The 25,165-nt window shown below is 34.8% G+C and overlaps 1 protein-coding gene across 9 annotated transcripts in view; it reads right to left on the reverse strand.

The window, feature by feature from the left end:
* DMD (dystrophin) overlaps positions 1-25,165 on the reverse strand; it is a 745,980-nt gene that overhangs the window by 690,490 nt on the left and 30,325 nt on the right. For all 9 annotated transcript variants that reach the window (XM_061349397.1, XM_061349396.1, XM_061349395.1 and 6 more), the window contains exons 9-12: positions 17,295-17,418; positions 10,618-10,705; positions 3,963-4,204; positions 2,123-2,303 (exon numbers count right to left, since the gene is read on the reverse strand). In XM_061349397.1, the coding sequence (XP_061205381.1) occupies positions 2,123-2,303; positions 3,963-4,204; positions 10,618-10,705; positions 17,295-17,418 (635 nt within the window). The remainder of the gene's footprint in view (positions 1-2,122; positions 2,304-3,962; positions 4,205-10,617; positions 10,706-17,294; positions 17,419-25,165) is intronic.

Raw genomic sequence — 25,165 nt, forward strand, 5'->3', positions numbered from 1 at the left:
TATTGATTCAATATTTCAATATTGATTTCAACTTCTGTTCTCTAGCAGTTTAGGAGATTCTCCCTGGTCTGTCAACATTGCCACCTCAAGACAGTTGCTTCTTCTGCAGGCTGGGGTCCTGGAGGAGCATACTGCAGAAGAGGAGTGGGAATGAATAGCTACAGCCAGGAAGAGCCTGCTCCATGGCATTACAGTTGAGGCAGTGAACACTACCCATCTTACAGGACTAACCAACTGGTTAGTGTTTGAGGTCTCAAAGTAAAACTAGGTGAAGCAAAAAAAGCAATTGCACAAAACTGGATATAGAAGAAACCATAAGGAAGCTAGCATTTACCATATTTTCTGCTTGGCAGAATGGTTTTCAGTATATAAAGTAGTGTGGCATGTACACTTTTTCAATCTTACTACTTGTATATGTTGACTTCAGAGGCATGAATAAACTTTACAGTCCTTAAAACTACATTTCTACAGGTCATTTTTTCATCACTTGCTATGACACATTTGCATTTTACTTCTTTATCTCTTCTATGCATCATCACCTCTTCAGTTTCCATGTGTGTGCACATATGAAATAACTACAGCAGTGTAATAATGCAGTGTTGAAAAAAAACTCCAAAGCTTTCTGTGAAAGAATTTAGAATGAATACTATAAAGATCCACTAGAAGGAGCTAGCACTATGACTAATTTCAAACAGTACAGCCATTTAGAGATACTGGTTTAAGGGGTAAATAATTTTTTGCTGTTGAGAAAAATTACGTTTATAGCTTTTGTCCAATACTTTTTTTTTTTATTTCATAGTCAAATACAGAAAGTGTACAGTAGTCACTGACATGCTCTGTTTCTTTAAAAAGGAATAAATTTAACTTTCTATTTTGGTATAGCATTTTCCCCCTTCTGAAAAATGCATTTTATTACAAATATGGTAAAAAAAATTATAATTGCAGTCATATATTCTGTGTTGCATAAAATAACAGTGTAACACATGACGAAAAACTAGGTGCTACTTGAGACAAGGGGGCACAAAATGGAATATATAAAAAACTTTAGAATCAGTTTTAAGTAATATTAAGTTTGATAGCTTTGTAACAGTAGCAATGGAAAATTATTGAGGTGTGTGATACATAGAAAAAAAACAGAGTACAGCTAAAGAACATACTGAGAATTCTCACAAGGTAAATTGTTATAGTTGGCATAGTTTTAAGAAAAACAGTCTAGAAGAACAGTACACAGGGATAAGGAGTATCTGGGAACAGCAGGTGTCCAGGATGGGCTACAGTTAAACTAACTGATAAGTAGGAGGATAGGAGGATTATTATGTCTCTGGTGCTAACGAACCAATTAAACTGGTATGAGCATCTACTGCGCGTGCTTCAAAGGCTGCCAGAAGTGATGAAGATTGTTGGAAGAAGTAAACGACCCTCAGAGACCACCACCACAATTCTGTACGCATGTGGTGAACTCTCTGGAAAACAATGTAATCCATATGTAGCCTCATGAATATGTATGTATGCCCAGGGACTATATAAGGATGGCTTGTATAGCAATACGGGGACACGCATTAGGAGGAGCTATCCCCCGTGTCTCCTGCCGCCGCAATAAAGAATACCTGCTTGTCAGCTTGAAAACTTTGTTGGCAAGTTTGTTCCTGGAGTTTTCTCCGAATCATACTAAAGTATCTCCTCTTTTTGATGAGCTTTATGAAGTTAAATTTCTACTCTATGAAAATCTAGAGCATATTCACTTCTGCAATTAAACTCTCTCTCCTGTCTACTGACAGAGGTGGACAGGCCTGTCCTATAACTCGGCTAAACAAAGACAATTTTATGTTGCTAAAAATTATCACTGAATCTTGTCCATAAACCAGTTAAGAGGAGATGTGATGGTAGAATCACACTGAGTATAATCTTTGCTTCTGAACAGTGTACTTTCTCTTGTTTTCCTATTAATATAAAATATATAAGCAATGATAATTTATCAAAGACTATTGCAAAAAAAAAGACACATAGATTGTATTACTGGTTTAGCATGTCAAAAGCAAATACAAAAGTAGGAAAGCAAAATACATACAAGTACTCTTTGCATGCTAGACAGGCAAATTGAATTCTTATCATGAACACTTACTGGTCTGTAGCTGCTTTTCTCTGGCATGCATGTCAGCAAGTATTTTTTGGTAATGACTGGTAAAAGCAGACAGGTCAGCATCCAGAAACACTGGCCCTTGCTCCTTCTCTTTGAGTGCTTGACTTTGAGCCTTTAGCCGTTCAATTTGAGGCTGAAGGGTTGACATTCGGATAATTTCGTCCTGCATGTTTGAACAAACAAACAAACAAAAATAAAATAAAATCATCAAGATAAAGCTGTCCAACAAATGAAATCACTAGTGGCACGGAATTACCACTGGTTTAATGCACATTACGCAACTGTTTTGCTTCCAACTACATCAGTTACAGTAAGAACAAATTCAACATTTTTAGTATTTCCTCACAAAGCAGTTACTCTGCTCCAAATATGATTGTTGTTTTGTACCATTGTTGACAGTCACTTTCACATGACATTATTATGTTAGTAGTGTAAGACGCAAAGCAAACAAGACAGATTGTACATTAAAATTGCACGCTTCCTGTAAGAGAGAAGAGACAAGAGACAAGGAGAGGGGACAGAGAAGAGAGAAGATGTATTTTAGTTGGAAGGGACCTACAAGGATCATCAACTGCCTGATCAATACAAGTCTGACCAGAAGTTAAAGCATGTTGTTAAGGTCTTTCCCTGAATGCCTCTTAAAAACTGACAGGCTTGGGGCATCGACCACCTCTCTAGGAAGCCTGTTCCAGTGTTTGACCACCCTCTTGGTAAAGAAATGCTTCCTAATGTTCAGTCTAAACCTCCCCTGGTCCATTCCCATGTGTCCTGTCATGGGATACCAGGGAGAAGAGATCAGCACCTTCTCCACTTCCACTTCTCAGGAAGCTCCAGAGAACAATGAGGCTGTGCTATTATATCTTCATGAGACCTTGTACACACTATGTAAAAGGAAATAAGGAAAGTAAGTTAAATGTACAGATCATTGTAGAGGTACTCTTAAGGGAAGTTTTGCGCAAGAAAACGGCAAACTCCTGCAAGCACAATGCCAGCTTGGCAATGCCTGAAAACAGAAGTAGTAGCCTAGATCTAAATTTGTGTTTCAAACATTGTTTTCAGCCTCAGCTCTGCAGCCAGAGATTTCATAAAGTCAGACTACTACAAGTATGTCATGCAATTTTTAATTTGTTACTACACCTCAACAGATTCCTGTCAAACAATATTATCCTGTAAATAATCCACACCTACAGCACTGTCTACAATAAGAGAGGTAAGGAAATTTCTATGATGATGAAGCACAAAAACTTAGAATAATCAGTGAACTGATGTGACTTTTTTTGTACAGCAACTCTAATTCTGTCATCTGATGACAGAAGAATATTCCTCTATTCAACTACAGTATCCACCTTGCGTCAAATAGCAGGGTAACAAGTAAAACGATCTGATATGGCAGAATTTTGGACTTCACTATGAAGACAATTTTCTGGCCCAGATCCTTATGACAGAGGTGATGAGCTACAGGTTTTTAATGAAGAACCAAAGACAGATTCTTAAAGAAAAAAAAAAAAAACCAAAAAAAAACCAAAAAAAAAACCAAACAAGAAGAATTTACAAGCATAGCTCCCTGGCTTTAGATATCTAAGTATCTTAATAAAGAAATATTTATTTGGTGCAGGCTTTTAAATACAGATATGCTATGTCCTATTGCCTCTTTGTTTCTTTACTGGTCTTTTCTTAAGTAAATATTTTCAATAATTACGCTGGAAAGATAAAGAATCCATTTTCTACTTTGATATTGAAATAAAGTAGATCATAATGTGGCCCACTGTTGGAACACCTATGAAGTACAATATAATGAAGAACTTGCAGAAGGGTCTCTAACCTTGCATTTTTCCAACTGAGTTTTTACTATAGCAGGATCTGTTGCTGGTGTGGGTTGTGCTTTCAGCCAGTTTTCTGCAGTAACTGCTGTCTGTTCCAGTTGCTGCAGCTGGGAGTAGAAGTCAATGATGTTATTTTGGTACTCCAGCCATGCTAATCTTTCACTCAGCAACTGACAGAACTCAATCCAGCGGCTCTTCAGCTGCTCTGATGCTTGTCTAATGTTGTCAGCATTCAGACCCTCTACAAAGAAAACAAGAGAAGAAGACACTTAAATAAGTCACAAAGAAAAGAAATTAAAAAACAGCAAAATAATTTAAAAATTCAATTTCTATATTTGAGAGTTCATAAATCCAGTTAATAATTTATTATCAAAAAACAGTCCTGAACATACAGATGTTAAACATTAGTGGAGAAAGCATTTGGAAAATATTTTAAGTTGCTGCCAGGGTACTTTTGTTGCTATGGGAATGAATTATAAAGTGCTTTAAAGTACAAGAATGGGAATAAAGCAGGAAGTAGAGATACAATACATAAAGCTAATTAAAACTGTTGTAAAAAATAAGAAAACGTCTGACAGCTGGATTTTGGAAACTATGTCTATATTGTACACGAATGTTGTGTTTTTTAATAAAAACATCAATTTAAATGAATGGGAACTATATTTCACAGTTATTTTGATGTTTCTGGTAATCCAATCCTTAAGTTTTGCTTTACACATTATTTTAGAAATATTATAAGCATTCAGGAATTAATACCTGATCAGATCAAACCTCCATCTAGGCCAGTCCCATATGCCCAACAGTGTCCATTAACAGATATTAAGCAAAGACTGAGAGTCAAGAAACCATAGCTGACAACTCTATGATTATTTTCAGACAGTGTTTGATTTCTCTGCTATAGTTTGTCTATTCCTGTCTGTAGTTCAATAATCATGCTTGAATTAAAGTTCCTAAAAGAAGACTGACTTCAATTATTACAGACAAGGCAATTATTTAGAACTATTAAAGGTAAAATTGCTATATATATTCTGTGAAGAAAGAAAGGCAATACATATTAAAGACAAGTAAAAGTCTTACAATAACATCACTCATAGTTAATCTGAAATTTGAACTCAGGTTGAGTTCAAAATAATATTAACTTAAGCATATAATTTATTTCTCAGAGGAAGTTTAAATGAACCCCTGACCTTTTTTGCTGTCATGACATGTAATGAAACTCATAAGTCTGATATTGATTTTAAAATTAATAATCTTCTCAATCCATTGAGTAATACTATATGCTTAAGAACATTTAAATAACATAGTCACTTAGACATACACTAGTTTTCTATTTCTTAAAAACACGTTTAAAAGCAAATGTGACAAAAGTTTTCAGTGTTACACTTTTATGATACACTGTCATTGTGGTTCATCTTGTTTGCAACCTGCATTCCCAATCTGAATTAAAATGACTTTATCAGGTATAAAAAATGGTAAAGTTCAGGTGCAATTTTTGAAGGTATAACATGGGAAATGGAGTCCCAATAACAGCTAAAAGCCTTAAATAATAATAATAAAAAAAAAGTACTGAAAATTTACTGCAAACAAATTTTCTAATGAAAGACCATAATACATGCTATATGGTAAACTACACTAAATGATAACCTTGGATCATGTCTGTTGTGGAGTACCATAGTTCTGTAGTGAATCCTATTCTGGATTCAGCTCAGGACTACTCCATTCAGAGTCGCTTGGAAACAGACTGTGCAGTACCTGATAGCAGATCCATGGATATTCTCTGTTTCTGGGGTGTTGCCCTAGCCAAGAAAATTGTACATAAGTTTAAAAAATACAAGCAAAAAAGTAAGGAGATAGGAAGCCCAGTACTACTGAGAGATAATGGCAACTGTGGTGACTGGAGTAGCTATATGTACATAATACTCCAGAACCTGGACAGCACATTTTAAAGGCTGAGCAAGAGTATAAAATGAACCTTTCAGCATAAACAGGTAAATGGTACTTTGACATATCTTAATAAAAAAGTGATCTGGTCTTTTGTGTTCATTTGTTTCCATCTGGAGATGTGGTATGCATAATTACATTTTGTTAACATGTAATGTTTAATAAACATAGAGAAATACGTGAAGAAGCAGCATAAACCTGAACGGCATAGCATGTCTGAATATAACCAATCAAAGCTGACAAGGTACACAGGTACTGAATCTTACTGACAGCAAGAACAAACACATATATAGAAGACAAGCCTTTAACTATGCTGTATTTCAACAACTGCTTCTGTCCTGATGTGACTTGGATTGTAAAAGTGCTGTATATTCATTGCAGAGAGCAGATATTTGCCACTGTGTTCAGGTTTATCTCTGAACCTGGAAGACATTGCCTATGAGTTTGGGAGAGTAGATACAAAAACATTACTTTTATTTATTCCTCCTTTCCTCTCTCTTTAGCTGCCACAGATTCCAAAGTACCCTTAGGCAAGATTATGATTATCAGGGGAAGGAGAGTCATTGATTTTTCTTATGTAATAATCGTTTTCATTACATTATTTTCTGTAGGGATTCAGAGAGGACTGTATTTCAGATGAAAATTTAAATGTCATGACTGCATAATTTTAATGTTTTTATTTGCTAATTGGTGAAAAATCAAGAATTTGAAACTTACTTCCATAGTAAGTACTGGTTTCTTTACTATCCTTTGCAACTTTTCATTCTTAACATCAATCCCCTTACTCTGTTTCATTCATGGTGGCAAGACATACCAAAAGTTGACAAGCAGGAGAAGAAACAATGTAAAACCCCTGCTCCACTAAACCAATATTATTTTAGGAGTAATGGTTCATAATATTTTCATATTTCATATTCTTCAAGCTTCTGATAAAATCAGTGAATAAAAACACTGTACTTGAAGGAAGCAGATCATTAACTGAAGTGCATCCATTAATTTTATTACCTTGTGTACTGCACATAACAAATTGTGTGAATATTTTTAATTGTGCAGCACCTTACATGCAAGTACTTTGGAATTGCCACTTAATATGAAGTATATCATATTAAATGCATTTACCATTTGCTATGGTTCTGTGACAGAATAATGTAATACTATCTGTGGTTTTACAGCTTTTGACTTCTAAGCATATATGAAATAGTAACTCACAAGATCATACATTTCTTCCACAGAACAGTGGCACTTAACAGTTACACGGTTTATCACAACAAATTCATTTGTATTCACTTTAATGCTGCCTACCAAAATTCCCCGAGTATTCATTTTGATGCCCTATTTATTTTATTTTAAATTACTATAATGGTTAAGTGTCCACTCAAACTGCTAAGCTGCTTCACTCACGCATCAACAGATTTCTTACACTGTTTTAGAATAGAATGTTGAAAAGAAAAATAGAACAGATTTTTTCCTACAAACATTGGGAAATAGAAGAGGTCAGTTTGCATTGATTGTAAACATCAGACGTTTAAAAAAAACATAGACAATGAGAGGCAGAGCACAGCCCATGTAGATGAGTGGCTGGATAAAGAATCATCCACCAAAAGCATAAATTATTTCCTCTGTGATGGGAAATGTCCTTCAAATTGCAATGTCCAGACTCACTACTTAAAAACACAAGAATAGCTACACTGTATGAGATGGCAGTTCTTTCTAGTGCAAAATATTTTTGCTGACAACAGTTGCAAGCATCTACATAAGGCAAGAACAGTGCCCTGTATAAATACATTTCCCCAGAACATTTTCCTCTGTGCTAAGGAATAAATAAGCGAAACCCTAAATAAACCAATCTAATTATTTTGAGAATTTAATCTTTTTTTATTCCCCTCTCCCATCACTGTAAAAATAAGACCAGGAAAATAAATATGAATGCTACAACAATGAAATTGACCACCATTCTGAACTTGCTCTTATAATCAACCAGAGGTGCTCATCTATTTATGCACTTCATCTCCTACATTCAGAATCTTGTTTACAAGCAATGAGAAAGCACATTTTATATATAAGTAAAGCCAAGAATTTAGTGATAGCAGAATTGAAATCTTAGGAGTTTAATCATTATTGGTCCACATCTAATTGGTACAAAATAAGTAAAAAATAACAGTACAGTTAAAAATGTCATCACTTCTCAAGTGATCTATCCCTTAAATGTGTTTGCCTTGTGTAGTTTTTAATTACAGATTAAACTACAAATGCATGACAGTCCTCAACTGTATCACTGGCTAGTTTCCCTAAAGGAAGTACCACACAGAACAATGACAGGAGCGTCATAATTTGGGATTTTTAAACTATGGGAGTTAAAAAATTTTTTCATTCAAGGTAACATAGTACTTCTCTCCACTAGATGATAAACTGCATGCCTCCCACACGCGTATAAAGGCACATTAATTGCAGCTCCTTCCATGTTACAAAAAAGAGTTCCAGCATTAGAAGAGGAAGGTAAGTAGGCATAGTCAATCTGCTCTGTTTTTTTTTCTTCATTCAGCAAAACTCTCCTATGCTATATCCTTTCCTATTCTTAATGAATCAGCAATCAACCCCGCCCCCCCAAAAAAACCAAACCAAAACAACCAAACAACCAACCAAAAATACAAAACCACACAAATCAACCAAAACCAAACCAAACCAAACCACAACATCCCCCAAAACCCAAAACAAACTTTTAAGCAACAAAATCACAGGAGACAACTGTATGTCCCACATTTATTACCAGAAGCCACACAAAGACTAAACTTAGCTGAATTACTATGGAAAATATATAACTGTGTAAATTTATTATACTTTGAGATTCTACTCTCTACCAATCCCACCTGGCAGTGATTACTGCATTATTTAACCATTTCATATGCTATTCTTCAAACTGCCTCTGCAACAGTGGAGTAGCTGAAAGACCCATAAACATTTTAGTTTTCAAGTCCACGGTAACTGTTTCTCTTTTTAAAGGAATTGTTTCTTCCCTAAAACCATGACAAAAAAAGATTTCATTCTCACAGGCAACTGTCGTCCTTGCCTAGAACATTCTTCCTACCAAGGCTGCCACAGTATATGGCATGATACAGAGGTCTGAGCAGTTGACAGGAAACAAGTAAAGTCATGCTGGCATAGCTAGACTGTCTTGTACTTGTAGTCCAAATGGAAGATGTACTTTCTAAAAAAAAAGGTGTGATCTGGGAGATACTGGACATATTTATATGCACATCTAGCCACAGCTGAGACCACAACATCTATAAACCATGAATAAACATGGGCCCATGGACTGAAGGATAAAAAACAAGAGTAGTTTCAATTCAAGGTGCATGAGAATATTTAAGATGAAATATTAATCTACTCAATACTAGACAAGGTAGGTAGTACAGTACCAAGAAACTAATATATAAGGAGTCAGTGAGTTCTGCAACTAAAACCAAAATCAGTCATCTAAAAATAATACATAGCCTGAAGAAACTGAATCTTGAATTCCTGAGGTTCAGGTCTGCACTTGGCCAAAGGAAGGGTGGGGTACAGCTAAATGTGTTGCAGACGGATTATGCCCAAACTAAACGACCTTGATGTGGCAGCAGACAAATTTCAAGTATTGCCTTAAAGTTTTGTATAACCAGGTCTTTCAGGCAGGAAATAAAAAAATACCAGACTCCCTTCGGTTTATTCACTGAGCCTGGGAAAGGAACTCTTTCAACAGTTGTTACAGCAATAATAATTAAATAGAGCCCACACAATAAATATGGTCACTTTTAAAATATTTTGCCTTCATATTTAAGCAATATAATCTTAGGATTCTGTCAATTTTTTTTCAGCCTGGCCAGTTAGTGCCTCAAACTCAAAGTATTTAATTTTTAACAATTAAATTTTTGGTTCTTCATTATAATAATTGATATACGTTCTCAAGCTCAGTGTATTCAAAGTTTATATTTCTGATAATCATATGATGGATGTTGGCCCATGTTGAATATTTTAGTGCAAAGTTAGATGTTCTTAAATAGCAAGGACAATAAGCATGACAATCATAATTTTACTTTCATCTACCTTTGATTTTTCTTTTTCCCTTAAAAGTTTTAAAAGTTCAAAAGAAAGACACAACAGATTTTTTTTAAAATCAATAATAAAAATAAAACCTTACAACTATTTTTTTAATATAAGCTTTGACATTTATTACCTTTGAAAAGCCAAATGCCAAAAATAACTCCCAAAGCCCAATAAAACATTATATTTTCTATGATACCAAGCATTATAGCAATATGTTTATTACAAAACATACATTGTATATTATATGTCAGAAAGCCCTTTTTCAAACTGTTCAGACCAATGCCTCCAGGGCTTTCTAACTCAGATGAGTTAATGTACCTTCAAAAGCTTAGCATACTCAGAAAATCAGATTACAACTTAAGTCTCTGAGCAGAACAGATTGTTAATATACAGTTCATTACTGTGAGCAAGTTTTACACCCGTTTCTTTTCATGGTACAGAAGTGCTAAGGTTTTTTTTTTTTCTCTCTTTTCTAATTAACATATTTAACATTCAGGAATAATAAAAGAACTATAAGGCAATATTACTTTACTGTTCCATTTAGACAGTATTTGCTAATATTCTGATAAATATGAACCTGTGCATTTATCAAATCCCTAAGAAGATTATCTAAATCAACTCCCATGTAATTACCATTCACCATCTGTTCCACGAGGGCCTCAGCTGATCTGCTGGCATCTTGCAGTTTTCTGTACTTCTCAGGCTTTTCCCGCTGGATGGCCTGCAGCATGACAGGAAAGGTGAGTATTTCAAAAGAGGGATTTTGAAGAAGAAAATAATTAATCTCAGGGATGTCTTCTGCTTTCTTGAGACCATTTAACTTCTTACACTGCCCTGCCAGCCTCCCAGTTTGCAATGAAACCAGAATGTACTGCATACCATCAAGGAGTTAGTCATAAAGTCAAATACATATACTGACACTCACAACAGAACAGATTTGAGAAATTACATAGATCAGTATTATACAGACAAACAAAAGACATACAAACTAAGAGCTATTCAAAGACCAATATTTTAGAACAAAAAAAAAAAATCACAGAAATTCTTTTTAGAAGAGCAAATTTGCTTATTTCTCATGGTAACAGCAAGAACTGAGCATGCTAACCAAATTACAAGGGTTCGTATCATACTTCAGCATTGAACCTATATACCATTTGTTTGATTATATTACTCCCTTGTTTAAAAAGAAAACCAAAACAAACCCTGCCAAATGGATATTAAAGTAGATATCTAACATTTATATGAACATAAATAGCACACATACATATATGAGCTACTAAGTAAAAGAGTTTACTGCAGAATTAACGCAGGCTTCTAGTTATGTATTGTACCTAATACTCTCAATTCATCTTTCTGCATTTAAAAATTTCTCACCCATGTTCAGGCTAGCACTCAGGCTAGCTGGTGATGGCTGGTGATGGCTATCTTATGAAGTTTCAGGATACAGTATAAGTCTAAAATTTTAATTAATTTGGGGTTGGTAGCAATACAGATGGAAGTAAAACCATTTTAGATCTGACAGCCCCTCAGTGCTGTCTTATAGTTAACATCATGAAGTCACTCAATTGATTTTAAACTAATTTAGTTTAGGTGTCATTTAGAAGCTCTAAATCAGAACCCCAAAGAAGCAGCACAGGGCCACAGCCAAGTCTGATACCAAAATTAAAAGAGACTGTAAAAACCCCAGAGATCCTGACTAACAGTCTCCCATAAATCAGAGGTCCTCACTTCACTGCAGCAGATACACGCATATTAAAGGATATGCCACTGCAAATCCTACATGACATGAATGGAGAGGTACCACAGTCCTGGCTGCAGCGGCTCAGTCTGGCTGACCCCACTAAGCTTCCTGATCACCTTGTCTATTTCCACAGCAAAGGTATATTCTGTGAGATTTGACTCCTCAGGGAAAAAGTTTCTTACAATTGGAAAGAAACCTCACTAGGTGGCTAAGAATGCATTTAGTAGAGTAACTTTATACGCTTATATTTCATACAATCATAGAATTAGGAGGAATTACTATAAACGCCTTTGAATAAACTCTCTTAAAATATATTTTAAAGTGTGATGCTTAAAACATCTTCAGTTTAAGAAGCATCAGCTCCCCAGAAGTCTTTCCCAGATGAGATGTTCAGAACTTTAAAGAGAGATTTTCAGTTAAATTCACACATTTCCACAGCTTACTTAAAACTGCCCTGCATTTGTGCATATAGAAATGATTAAACAGCAGGATTTCTAACAATAACCCAAAGATGATATCAAACACTGTTACTAATAAAATTTTGTATAAATAAAATATATAAAGAAAGGATATTTAGAGAAGAATGAAGGATGGAAATATATTGGATTTTATAAACCTATCTTTAATATATAAGTAAGTTATCATTGAAAGATTACAAAGTTTAACCCCATTGAGTAAAAGGTGACTGTATTAATTATTTATAGTTTTTGTAGGTCAATAAAATCTTCTACCACTCCACTGTACAATTAAAATATTTTCCAAATTGAAAAAGAAATAGTAATTCTCTGCAGAGTTCCAAAATTTCTTACAGAATCCTAATTAATACTACTCTGTCTATAATGCCAGGTATAATTAGCATGAATCTAAGTACAGAGAACTCAAAGGAATCATTAGAGCACTAAAATATATTGAAAATAATTCTGCTTGTCTGCGATGCCAGATGCGTAATTGTCATGATTGTAACTGTAGTAAGCACAAATGAATCATTAAAAAATCTTAAAATATACTAAAAAATAGGTTTTAGAAATATAAAAAATTATATTACATCAAAGTCTGTGGCAGTGAACCTTTCAGTGTACAGTAGTACACTATGTACGCCAAAAAAATGTGGAGAAATATCTACTTCTCTCCTGAAAGATCACAGTTTATGGGTCCTGACAGAAAATCTAAAAACTATTTGTATAGTCCTTAAATAAACATGAAAAGTTGCTACATATCAAACTTTCTGTCAATTACTTTTCTCCATTTTTTTGCAACTGGAATATATTATAAAAATGAAATTCTATCACTCATTACAGGAATACATATGTTTACACACAGAAAGCACAGCGCTAGCCAGAGGAGAAAAGACTGTCATCTTGTTCCACACAGAAAGACAAATTACCTTAACTGGAGAGAAAAGAGGACATTCACCCTAGCTACTCCTAGCACTAATCAGTGTCCTGCAAGTTCTCTACATACTGCCATTGTTTGCCAAACCTGCAAAATAGCTGGGATTTTGCAGCTTCTAAGAAGGATTCCTTTCCATAAACACATGTTAAGTGCCTCCATGGGAGGAACAACAAAGGGATTAGAAGCCGTGGAACTACCTCTCATTTATCTCTTTGGCACCATTTTGTTAGTTTTTTCCTTCATTGAAGGGAACCATTCAGGTTTGCTCATAACAGAAATAGGCTGTCTAAGTTTGTAGAGGTTTCTGAAGTTTTGAAAGTCTTACATTCTGTACATTTTAATCAACTCTTTTTTTTTTTTTTTTGGTTTTTTGATAAAAAGTTGTGGTAGTGGCAGAGCAACTTCAAAATATTTCCAAACATATAACTTTCCCCTTTTGTACTCTGTTTTCTGAAAAGATCTTTCAGGAAAAACCAACAAAAAACCAAAAAAAAAAACCAACCACCCAAACAACAACAACAACAAAAAAAAAAAAAACCAAAAAAAACACCAAAAAAATACACCAATATGAGAAAAAAAATAGAAAGCAGTTAACTTTACAGTTGGGTTTCCAATCAGGGATTAATTCTCTTCTGAATTATTTACAACTGGCAGTACAAATGTGTAATATCCTAGTTTTAACTGATTGAATAACACTAAAAATTCATCTTTACCTAAATGCCACCTGAAGGTGAGGAGGCTGTTTTCATAATGATAAGCATTTTATCTGACCCTGAGATTTTAGTTGGCAGTCAATGACTTCACAACCTAGCAAACACTAATGGTCAGAGTATTGGATGGTATTTGGATGTTATTCATATCAAATCAACATCCTACTTTGAGAGCTCTGTGAAAGGATACATGGTAGCAATACTCCCTGACCTCCTCTGACTCTGACCAATTACCCCTTAGGGCAGGAGATGGCAACATTTTCATCATTGGCTCTGACAGTGATTCAGCTTTCAAATATCCAGGCCCAACAAAGCATGTCTGAAAAAGGTCAGTAAACCAGAACAAATAAAAATGGAACTTTTGAGAAGGCCAAGAGAACAAATTTAATTGTCTAAGATATCTTACATTTTCCCTTACATCTGTTCCTTGTATGCTTACCTTGGATTCTGAATTTCTAGGTGGTGCTTCTTGGCTAATCAATATTCCTTTCAAGGAGTTTTATTCCCATTTTATTCTGGGATATAGTCTCCAAGCTGATTTATTATAAAGCAGGATTTTCTATCTAAAAAGTTTTATTTTTTTGCAGCTGAAACTTTATATATTTGATTTTGCAATACTGAAAGCTCATCATGGCTTTAGAAAAGTAACAGTAAAGAATACATACTAACTGGAAAACATTAACAGCATAATAAAGTGTAACAATATTTACAGCATTATTGTTTGGATGTCTTCATTATTTAGGAGTAGTATGGCTGTTTCACAAGGAAACTTCTATACTTATGGCATCCAGTCCCTCAGGCCAGGCAAGACAAGTATCTTTCTTTTATAGCATGGAAGGGCTATAAATATTTTTGCTTCTTCCCAGACACAGGAATGGGCTTTATGTGCATATCTAATATATTCAATCTACATAATATATTAGCCTTAAAAATAAGGCTAATTGCCTACCAGTTTCTGAAGAGCAGATAGCTTAGTAAAGTCAGTGCATTTCATACAGCCTGCTTTAGGCTCTGTCTCCTCAAGGGTCTTCTGAGCTGGGATCAGAACAGGCTTTTGAACTTGATGAATCATTAGTGATGGCAAAACAGCTTTCCTTGTGGCTGTCATTACTGAAGTCAGTATCTCTCCATCACACAGCAGATACACTGCCACTATACCATATGGAAGTGACCTCTTATTCAAGAAAAGTGATGGATAGGAGGAAGCTGCCACAAGAAAGAAAATCATCTAACTAGTGACTTGTCCTCAAAAGAACAGCTGAAAAGAAAGTCATTAGGAAAAGGCCCTAGGACTGGGCACCTACCATGGTGGGCAATAAATGGTAGGTCTGACATCAGCCAAGCACAGGTATTGTGCTACACGCATATATATATATATAATTCTGTGCTACACCCATATATATATATATGATCATACACACATATATAGTTATATATAAATAGTTATATAGGGAGAAACTAAATATTAGCTCTGTGTATAAGGGCAAGATTGGACTTCTGCATGCATGTGCCTGCAGTTGCATTCAAGCATGTATAACACAGGGGTGTAACTATGTATGTCAGTACAACACAATCTTTTTCCATTATCACTAACAAATATCTTCCTTCTTGGCATTTCATCTTTTTTTTTTTAATATGCCTTATACAACTTTACTAGAGACTACAATATATTAAAACCCACACTGCCTTTTCTATTGATTTGAGGCTAATTTTGAGCAAATGAGGAACAAAAAGTGTTAACAAGCAACACAAACTGCTCAAATCAAAGAACCATACTTCCTGCTTTGACTAATAGCCTTAGAGATGGAGACAGAGACCAGACCTGGAAAAGTGAGGTCAGGACAAGCTTTAAAATCTGGCATTTAAAAAAAAAAAAAAAAAAGCTTTTTTTGCTTTTTTTGAGAAGCATGCCCAAAGACTTCCTTTAACTGAAAACCATTCAACACTGAGCCATGTAGTACTTTTAAGTGCCATCTTTCATAGCTCTTCTATCAAATTAAAACACATAATCAGAATGTTTTCTCCTTTAAAACATCTACAAATTTCTACATGTAACTTGATTTTCTCAATGAAATGTTTATTCTAAAAGCAGCAATACTCCATGAAATCCAGCATAATATGTAGATCACGATGAGCTAATCTGCCATCCTTGAAATTATGTTCCTCAAAATGGGAATATATGTTCTTTTTTTTAAAAAATTTTACCTACAATGAAGATTGAAGCATTCCAAAAATTAACTGTATATCTATGCATGTATTAGATTAAATCCCATTACCTCAGTATGGAAGCAGTTGAATCCATTAAATCTTTTCTGTATATTTGATACATTTCACATACATTTTTATATATAGAAATTTGTGTAATTTGACATAGCAGGAAGTGTTACCATGAACTACATTCAGCATGTTATGTTCTAATGCATATGTGCTAGCAATAATATTATTACATTAACAAATAAAAATTATTGTAAGAAAACTATGACTTTTTTTTTTTAACATATATTTACAGTCACAAAATTCAGTGTTCCTCAGTCTTATTACAACTAATTTCTGATGGACAAGCAGACACTAAGAAAAACCAGCAGCAAAACTCATCTCACTACAGTAACCTTGTTCCATCTGTTTGAGTGCTAGGAGTATGTATCACCATACATTTCAATGAAGTTCCATGATATACTATGGTATTATAAGAGCTAATAATAAAAAAAACTCCCTTTTTCTTACTTAGAAAAGACAGGTATTTTTGCATCTATCTATAAATGTAAATATGGAAGAAAATTTATAATAGTTTAGCTTCCAAGAGCTAAAGTCAGAGTCTGTGAAACATATGCACAAACACAGCTACTCATTAAGCAGCCCAGAATCATCCCTTTTGTCAAACGTAGAAAAGCACCACTTTTGGCTCAAGAATGGCAGTACAATGAAAAAAAAAATTATAAAAAAAATAAAATGTGGAGACTGGTGTTTTTCATATATATTTTACAGCACTGTAAAAAGAATTAGATACACATTTCGTTTAGCATGCACCAAAAGTAGACACTTTTTACATCTTTCAATTTATCCATGTCAATTTATCCATGTCAAATTAAGCTGTTAGTATAGAATGATGATGCACATTTAAGTAGTAATGTATAGGCTTTGATTCAACTTTACCACTTTCATGATATTTTCATAAATATAGAATATCTCAATTAAATATGAGCATATAGGAACAAAAAAGCAAAACAACAAACAATCAAAAAACAAACAAACAAACCCAACTCTCTGTATTCAGACAGCCTGTGTAGCAATTTTGGGGCCAAAATCTGAAATTCACAGAAATAGTGAGCACTTCTAAATTTCTCTCGTAAATATGAGCAATCAATGCTTGCCAGCCTATGTGTGAAATCATTTAAACATGGACTTTGAAAGCACTTTCACGAGCTAATACAAAACTAACAGACATATATATGAGTACTTTCTCCTACATTGACTCTTTCTCTGAGATCTGCGAGATTGCCTTCTTTTCGATACATTGCAAACTCAGGACTCTGAAGCACTGCTTCTGACCGGGTCATCCAGCTGTGGAGCTCTGTTGTATCTGAGTCAAACCTAAGAGGCAGAGAAATGTATTAAGACATTTAATTTCCACAAAGTTTCTGAAAATAGGATTGACAGCAAACATGTTTAACTGGTTGTTTAAATGAGTGAGTAAGCAGCAATTTCTCTCAACAAAACAGTTTTAACCCCCCATATTTCATTAAATAGCTAATAAAACTATTCATTTTAAAATTTGGAAACAGAGAAAAACTTCTTTTTTAAGACCCTGATTTGAACAGATGCTACAATTTTCACAATAGGGATTTTAATCTTACAAGCTGATGGTTTTGGAAGACATGATACAAGTGGTTCTCAATAAAGACAGTCCTGTTGGCTCAGCTGAGAATGTAAGGCCTGTATGGCTGACCAAATGCAGCTTTCATACCTGCAAGATTTCTGTCCCAGTTTGTGCTGGCAATATTATGAAGGATATTTAAGCAGGAAATTTGACCATTACAAAGGAGTCTCTTCTGACTGACTCTAATTTGTTGTAGAATGCAATTACTAATCAATGGTAAATTACAATTTTCCTACAGCTAAAGCTTTAAAAACTGAAAATTAAGATCACCATCTCTCTATATACTTAGCTAGTTTTTTACTATACAGTCCTTTTTATTACAGTCTGGATCCTTCCTTCAACTCCTTTAAAGCTGATATTAATTTCTGTAACTTCTTCAGAAGGTAACAGCACAAAATGAAGGTTAGCATATGCAGGTATTTAAATTACTGATGTGTAAAAAATTCAAACTGTGATCCACTATCTGCTGTCGTTTTTAAAACAAGAAGCTTGAGACAATGTTTTTTCTCAGTTGTTCCACACAGTATCACTGTATGCTTGACTATATTTCTTTATCGCACTCTAAGTTCTAATATCTATATCTAGTTTGTAAGTGATTTGCTTTTTGCAGCAATACAATGAAACCAATAGAACAGAATGACCTAGAAATAATAATTAGCTTCATCCTTCAGTTTGCAGTGTAAATATATGTTGTATCATTTACATATAATTGAAAATCTATTAAAACAAGAGCTTGAATGACAATTATATCGTTGGAGGACTTAATTCTTTTATAAAAAATATACTCCATATATACAAGTACTAAAATACAAGGATGTAAGGTTAAGTCAAGTGCTACAGAAATCTACATATACAGAAATGAAAAGAAGTAGTTCCATGTTGAATCTAATATTTATGCCTCCTTCTTTACTTCTCCACTGTGATCTTTGTGACTTCATTTAGCAACACAGTGTGAAAGACTGAGTAATAAATAATGAAAGTAAAAGAAAGAAGAGTCACACACTGCCTTAATACCAGCTCAATATACCGTATTCAAATCACAAACTTTAAGGAATAATTTTGATAAAGCAATCCTAATAAAACTATTTGGCCACTCATGAAAGGAGAAACAATATAACTGTGAAGTAATGGAAGGTGCAGAAATCTTCATTTTATAAAAAAATTTAAAGTTCAGAGGCTGAAGACAAAACAGAATTCCCAGATGTTTCAGGGAATCTCTGTGCCTGTACCAGATTCTAATCCCTCAAATCAAAGTGCACTGCCAGTTGAGAACTTCCTGCTTCAGCTTTATTTCTGACCCTATGTGACACTAAATCAATTCTATTTTCTGAAACATAATATCATCTGTTCTGCATATAACAACTGTGCATTTAATGACCACAGAACAACAGACATCACAACAAAGATGAGTTTACCAATCCCCCAGTACTATCCTTGTAGGTAAAATTGTATTAATTCTAGTCCCAAGCTTCAGGTAAGTAGGACCAGTAAGATCAACTTTCTGAAGAATAGCGTGGAATTAGCCTGGTATAGGATGACAATTGACAGAGCAAAATGGTTACCAGTGATCATTTCTTAAACAAAAGGACCTAGGCCTTGCTTCTGCAATATCCTTCCTAGAAGAAGAATGGAAGAACTTGGGACAGTTTTGATAGAACAACAAAATAATCAGGAACACATCCCACGGTCAAGAGATTCATCAGATGGTGGAAAGTATTAGCCACAGGTCTTTAAGGTCACTTCCAACTCAAACCATTCTCTCCTATAATATGATTCTATGATACGACAGAGCTGGTCTCCATCACTTGCAGTTTCTTCTGGAAATAAATGTAACTCCACAAAGCCTCCTACCCAAAAAAGGGCTATAAAAATGAGGCAGAAAAGAATTAAAAAAATATTAAAGCTAATTTAAAGTAGTTTTTTGCAGCACAAAAATATCCTTAATATAAAGATATTTTTTCAGTTTGTATAAAACCAGGATATACAGGCAGAATAAGGCATTTAATCATTCTGTTAGGATGACTGGACATTTCCTTTCTAAGCACAGCTGCAGTTACAAACTATATTAACTCCAGATTGATACCAAAGGATCAATCCGTTTTTAAATCTCCTACATACAACAATACTGTTGACATAAAAAGTAATGTAAGATTACCTTTCTGATACAATAAAGTTGAGCGCATGTAGAATTTGTTAAAATAGATCTATGGAAGACACTAAAACCAAATCTCTTGAGGGAGTTACTACAAATAATTTCCTAATTTAACATGCACATTAGCTTGCTCCCCACCTAAAAACTCAATCTACATCAAGGATTTCTTCTTTATGCCACATTCATAGTTTAGTTTTCCAATTAGTCTTTCCTTCTGCTAGTCCACAAGAGAAAGACTGTATTTTACTGCTTTCACTGTCCTCTCTCTAGGCCAGCACCTGTCAGCTGAGTTCAAGTACAGTCTCATTTTACTGCAGAGCATGTCTGAAAATCCATCTTCACGTTTTAAATCCATACCATGCAAATTTTCACAGAAGTACCCCACCAATTTATTTTCTGGATCTTATTAAGGCACATGCCCACTTCAGATTCCCATTCAAAATTCTCTACTGAGAAGGTCACCACATGTACTTGTTCAAAAACGATTCCTTGTTCTAAATTTCCCTTCCTTTTCTTTATTATATATATTATAAACCTCTCAATTACGGCATTTCATAACTTAGTTGCATTTTGTTTTCCTATTTCTTTGCATGGAATTTCTAACCTGAATACTCAGCAGAATATGATACTCAAGTCCTACTACAATGGCATACAGGTGGCATATACTTTCTGGAAGCCACTATAGAACAGTTCCTGTGGCTTAAGGATATTTTTCTTGAAGAGTGTGTACAGCCTTCCTGGACCCCTTTGTCCTTCACTAATATTTCCCAAGGAATTTTGCCAACTGATGTCCTAAACAGGCCAAAGTCAGCCCTCTGGAAGTCTGAGGTGGAAGCTTTGCTGACCTTCTTCCTGAACGTTACTTCAGGAAGTCACTTCCTGACTTCACCAAGGACTGAAAATTCAATCATTTCCTGATCATTTTGCCCAAAATGGCCTCCAACCATCACATCACCCACCAGTCCTCTATTTGCAAACAGCAAATCTAGCCAGCATCTCTCCCGGTTGGCTCACTGGGTTGGTATCTTCCACACCCTCCAAGAACCTCCTGGATTGTTTCTTCTCTGCTGTAGTATACTACCAGCAGACATCTGGTAGGTTAAAGTCTCCCATGAGATTAAGGTCAAGCAATCATAAAACTTCTCTGAGTTGTTTGAAGAACACTTCATCTGTACCTTCATCCTGATTGCATGGTCTTTAACAGACTCCTACCAGGATATCTGCTTGGTTGGCCTTCCCTCTGATCTTCACCCACAAACATTCAGCCTCCTCACTTAACAACATTGAGTTCAGTGTCAGTTAACATACTCCCTAACATACAACACAACCCCACCACCTCTTTTTCCTTGCCTATCCCTTCTGACAAGCCTGTAGCCATCTACTGCATCATTTCAAGGATGCAAATCATTCCATTGAATTCTTATGATGGTGATTATGCCATGATTTCCTTGCTGCACAATGGCTTCCAGCTCCTCCTGTTTGTTGCCCCATGCTGCGGGCATCAGAACAAATGCATTTAAGTTGTCCTGTGGATCTGGACTACAACAGCAGCATGCTACCCTCTGACTCATTTTTAGCGTGCCTGGTGTCATCCTCTTCTCCCTTCAAAACTCATTTAAAGCCCTCTCTACAAGCTCTGCTACTTCTGCTAGTATTGAAACAATAGCTATCAAAACCCCACCCCGAATAAGTCATTATAATTCTTTCTTTGACATTTTTTTTCTACAAAAAATCCAAACTTTTCTAAGTAACCAAGCATTAGAATCCAAATAAATTATTTTTTTAAAGAAATGAAGGCTACTTTCTTTTCAAAAAATTAACACTTATTAAAAGAAAAAAAAACACTAGATGGAGCAACTATCCTACTTTAAGATGCTTTTCTCCTCAAAAACCATGAAGTCTCTTTCAAATCTGAACATTAACATTATATCCATAATAATGTTACAACAAATACACTTAACCTTAGAAACATTAGGAAGCATGTACAAAGTTATTTACTAAGCAGCAAAGAAAAGTCTCTTTGGATGTTATTTCAGGAACATTAATATTACAAATATGTTTAAATTAAATGTTAAGCAGCTCTAACTTGTTTGCTATTTAAGAAACCTGTGAGCAGAACAATTTACTGATTTTTCTATGCTACACAACTGACCAGTTTTTCCCACAGTATGTAAATACCATGAAATGTTATCTTGCAACCATTTTCCCCATATACATTATTTTTTCATCCTAAACCTGTAGCTTTGCTGCATTTATCTCTAGTCCTAATGCCTAACACATACTTTCAAGACCTGTATTATACAGCTTCAAGTATTTTTCCCTTCTCTGCTTCAAATTAATTCCTTGAGAAAAGGTGATTTCTAATGACCAGCAACAGAAGTTAGCACGACTGAATTATTCTGACTTTATGAAGCATTACTTTTCAAGTAGATTTAAAAGCTTTTTTTTTGGTCGGGGGGGGGGGGGTTGGGGAGAGTGGAAGAAGCCATCTTTATCTTATCTCAGTTTTCCACCACTTATGGTAAAATGTTGCTGTAGGAGGCAAGAAAAATCTCAGCTTCTTTCCCATGTATTTATGCCACAGTGAGCTGGGGCAATGGAAATGTGACATTCACTCCTCTGTATGCTATCGGTCTACAAGTCAAATTGCTTCTCCTCAATTTCTTCAGTATAAATGGAGACTCTCCTACTTTCAAAGCACTTGGAAATGTAAAATAAGAAGCACTCTAGAAAGTTTGATGTTTCAATCTTAGCCACCCATTATTTCTCTTCAACTAAGTAGCTGAGGACCATACTCTTACGCAGTCTGCTACCATGATATTCACAAACTCCTCTTTCTTCCACCTTAAAACTAAGCACCTAACAATTCACACTATAGGTGCAGTGCAACTTTAAAACATCCTCTAGTCTAAAATATTCAGATCACAGGAAAGCAAACCTGGAGTGCAAATCTTTCAAAACACATGGCAATGGAACCTGATACACTTATTTCAGGTATACTCCTTTACAGAAACAGTGTTGACTAAAGCTTGAGAACAGATGAAAGAAACATTATTCACTACCTCAAAAAAGCCCTAACCCTCAATATGTGTATCCCCCCAGCCCTAAAAATAATAGGCAAGAACATGCAGCGTGTTGTACCATAACTGAAGAGGCCTACATGATCTGGTTATGCACCTTTAGAAGTTTCTGGCAAGCATTCAATAATTGCTGTGTTTTTTTAAAAGCACAAAATCTAAGCAGTATCTCTTTGTTAATTTCAAAACCCAAAAGCTATGCAGTACTGTGGCTTTGTTTGTCCTTGGGTGTAAGTACAACTAAATACACACAAAAAAGCCTAAAAGATCTTGCAGCCAATAATGACCCAGAAAATAACTGACTGACTGGCAATAACAGTCATGGCGATCTCCCAGCAAAAAAAGCATTGCATTGATGGAAAAGGTGTCTATAGTCACCAATGCACATAGTCATTTTAGCTGAGCGCCCAAATCTTAAGATGAGGGTTTTTTCCCCTATTGTCATGTTTATGTTCCCTGTAAATTTATCATGCACAGAGAAAGAAAGCAGCATACTGTTAAATGTATTAGTTTCCAAGACTGCATTTTTATGTTTTAATAAAAGCAGACCTAGCAATGATTATTCTAAGCCGAAACTCCTTTCCCAAAGTTTCCTTCAGATTGTTTATCTCAAGCTATTTATTGACTGGCCCTCACACTATGGAACACCCACTTGGAATTTCTAGAGAGGAAAGGTAAATAAGTCTTTTTTTTCGCTGTTCAGTTACAAATGCCAAGAAAAAATATCTAAAATGAAAAATGCTGCCTTCAGATAATATAGCCATCTTTCATCCTGCTGCACAGCTGTGGACATTTCTAATGTCATTTACTTTGTACATTACCATATTGTAAGTCCCCTCAGTGCCCACTCAGTGAACAGTCATAGTGATCTCATTCGCCTATGATGCTAACGATTGTTAAAACAAATCTAGTAAATCCTGCACACAAAGTAATATTCCAGCTACTTAGACCACATTAAAGTGCATCAAACAAGGGACTACCTTCTTCCTGCTAGAATTCAGCTTGCTTTCCTACCTGATCAAAATAAAAATCTAAACTGTGCAGCAATGAAAAGGATTCTGGTTTTAAGTGTATATAAGAAACCATAATTTATTTAGCTACCTAAAGACATTCTATTCAAAAACAGAACTACAGACTGTTCCAAGGTTCATATCTTTACTCTTAAACAAAAGGTAGACAGAACTTATATGGTGAATTAATATCCTCTAGATAGCATAAAACATGAATCAAACCCCCTCGAAACCTAGTACGCAATGGTAAAAAAAAAAAAAATCATTAACACTCTGTAAAATTTAGTAGTAGATCTGCCGATAATATAGCTGCAAGCAATCAGGCTCAGTTTGATAATATATCCTATTTTCTCTAAAAGCATCTATCAAATTTATATATAACCTTGCTAGTTGCAATGCCTTATAGAGACAGCAACTAAAACACTTTAAGGCTTTAAAATTCTCAGTTTGTATAAAATGAAATATTTCTGAACATAAACTAATTCTATAATGCAGTTAATTCCTGCCTTCCAGGTGTTTCCTCACATGATGACTAGAAGCCTGTAGTCTGTTGTACCCTGCTAATTTTACCTTCAGTATTAAGCCAAATCAAAGGAATATGAACAAGAAGGAAAACACAGACTAATATTACATACTTAGTAGCTGAGAAAGGAACTTCTGATGCAAGTTGGTCTCCAATTTTATATTGCATACCTATTTATAGCAACAAATTTCTTGAGGTATCACAAAATATAGCTTTTAAAAAACACTCTAGTTCATTTAGTTTTAACAAGGTAATGCTTTCTTTTGTAATAGTAGACTCCCATTTCACTTCATTATATTTATGCCAATTAAGATCATTCCTAAAACATTCAGCTTGGAAAGAAAAAGTTAAAAATTTTAATATACCAGTATTTGAGACCATAAAATTCCAGAGCAATTTTAATTCTTAATTTGTCAATTTCAAAATAAAGAACGACAATATTTTCAAGACAGGGGTCATGCCTTAAAATATGTTTACTCTTGCATATAAAAAAACTAGCTTCTTATCATCTCATTCAGAAACATAGTGCTTGAGCCAATTCTACTTAAACTCACCAGAATTTTTTTTTGTGACTTTAACAAGTGTTGAAATTTATTAGTCTAAATTCACTTGTCACTTATAGTTGAGTCACACAGGAAAAAAAATCTGAAAATAATGATACTGCATGCTCCACTAACTATCAATTCTGCCTTTGAAGAA

This window comes from Neopsephotus bourkii, unplaced genomic scaffold (assembly GCF_033783945.1).
Source record: "Neopsephotus bourkii isolate Nb327-2 ecotype Australia unplaced genomic scaffold, CSIRO-AGI_Nbou_v1 NB_414, whole genome shotgun sequence".
Classification (NCBI taxonomy): Eukaryota; Metazoa; Chordata; class Aves; order Psittaciformes; family Psittacidae; genus Neopsephotus; species Neopsephotus bourkii.